This window comes from Phoxinus phoxinus, assembly GCF_949152265.1.
Source record: "Phoxinus phoxinus genome assembly, contig: scaffold_161, whole genome shotgun sequence".
NCBI lineage: Eukaryota > Metazoa > Chordata > Actinopteri > Cypriniformes > Leuciscidae > Phoxinus > Phoxinus phoxinus.
Window position 1 is genome coordinate 1 of NW_027639370.1, and position 2000 is coordinate 2000.

Below are 2000 nucleotides of genomic sequence, written 5' to 3' on the forward strand. Positions count from 1 at the left end.
GGGCGATGAAGAACTGAGGCAGAAATTTCAGGTTAAATCCACCCTCCCATTTTGTTGACACAATTGTATTTAATTTTTTACATCTAGCTTTTCTCCCTTTCTGACAATATTCTGAATATGTTTTTTTTTTCTTCTTCTTCCAAAAACTCCAGAGAGCCAAGATCGGCCCTCACACAAAGAATATAGATGGCTCTTCAAAGCATGATCTCATTACATATCATACCAATGGCAACCAAGACCGCATGAAGCTCACAGACTTCAACTTCATCATGGTGCTGGGCAAAGGCAGCTTTGGCAAGGTAGCACACACTATTGTTTATATATATATATATATATATATATATATAATTTTTTAAGAAATTAATACTTTTATTCAGCAAGGACACAATACAGTCAATATTCCTGAAGGATCATGTGTAATGATGCTGAAAAATCAGCTTTGCCATTAGAGGAATAAATTACATTTTAAAATATATTTAAATAGAAAACGCTTATAATTTACTGTATTTTTTTAAATCAAATAAGCACAGCCTTGGTGAGCAGAAGAGGCTTTCAAAAACATTAAAAAGTAAATCGGTTACACTTAATTTTAATGTGTCCTTGTTACAGTGTAATTATACATTTAAGTACTGAGTAGATTAATTGACTACATGTATTTTACTATAGGGTTAGGGTTTGATTTAGGGTTAGTTGGATGTTATTACTACAGTGAGTGCATGTAACGTATATAAGAAGGACACTGTTAAATAAAGTTACCAAAAGATCTTACAAACCCCAAACCTTTGAATGGTAGTGTATGTTTAGTATTTAGAAAAGGATTTAAACGTCTGTTCTTTCTCAAGACTTGTTGAATAGTCAGACAATTATAAGGGGGAAAAAAACACAACATTGTACGCCATACTTATCAGTAAAAAAGAGACCTTCTTAACAGCAAATTTATTTATAAATGAGATGCATATGGGACGCTTAACAAAAAACGTGTGATTTCTAGGCTTCATATTATGTCATTTAACTCTGTCAATTATACATAATTACTCAATATTTACACATTTCTTTTACATTGAATTAATAATGAAATTATTTGAATATCTATCACAGTATTGATGCTCTGTGGTTCTCCAGGTGATGCTTGCCGAGCGTAAAGGCTCAGATGAGCTGTACGCAGTGAAGATCTTGAAGAAGGACGTGGTCATTCAGGATGATGACGTGGAATGCACTATGGTGGAGAAGAGAGTCCTCGCTCTCTCTGGCAAACCGCCCTTCCTCACCCATCTCCACTCGTGCTTTCAGACTATGGTAAACCTCACACACACACACAGAACAGATTCACATGACAAACACTATGATCTCCCCCTCAATTGTGTTGTTGTTGTTTGTAGGACCGCCTTTACTTCGTGATGGAGTATATCAATGGTGGAGATTTGATGTATCAGATACAACAAGTGGGAAAATTTAAGGAACCCCATGCTGTGTATGTATTTACTCCCAAACACACAAAACACTTAAATAATGAATAAATGAATGAGATAATTATTAATTTAATTATTTATTGAACAAAGTAGTTTTTGTTGTTGTTGTTGTTGTTGCTTTATAGTTAAGACTTTAATGGCTGCTGACAATTCAGCTTTGCCATCACAGGAATAAATTATATAAAATATATTATATTTGAAAAAGTTATTTTAAATGGCAATAATGTTTCACAAAATTATAATTTTTACTGTATTTTTTATCAAATAAATGCAGCCTTGGTGAGCAGAGAGGCTACTTTCAAAAGCATAAAAAAAATCACAACAACCTTTGAAGAGTTTAGTGTATTTTGAAATTAGGAAAAAAATATATATAGTGAAATATTTTATAGTATTTAAAGTTTAAATATTACTAATGTCACCATTCTATAAAAGCAATCATCATAGTCATCGATGTGTGGTGTGTCTAATTTTGAATATGAATGTTTATGCCAACCAAACTACTGTTTTTTTAGATGTATTCCTACATCAGAT

At 32.5% G+C, this 2000-nt stretch overlaps 1 protein-coding gene across 1 annotated transcript; it reads left to right on the forward strand.

Annotated features, from left to right (window-relative positions):
* Positions 1–6: 6 nt before the first annotated feature.
* On the forward strand, positions 7–2000 carry LOC306994290 (protein kinase C beta type-like). Its single transcript, XM_079639901.1, has 4 exons — positions 7–31; positions 153–299; positions 1123–1296; positions 1380–2000. The coding sequence occupies exons 2-4, from the start codon at positions 243–245 to the stop codon at positions 1515–1517; spliced, it is 369 nt and encodes a 122-aa protein (XP_079496027.1). The 5' UTR covers positions 7–31; positions 153–242; the 3' UTR covers positions 1518–2000.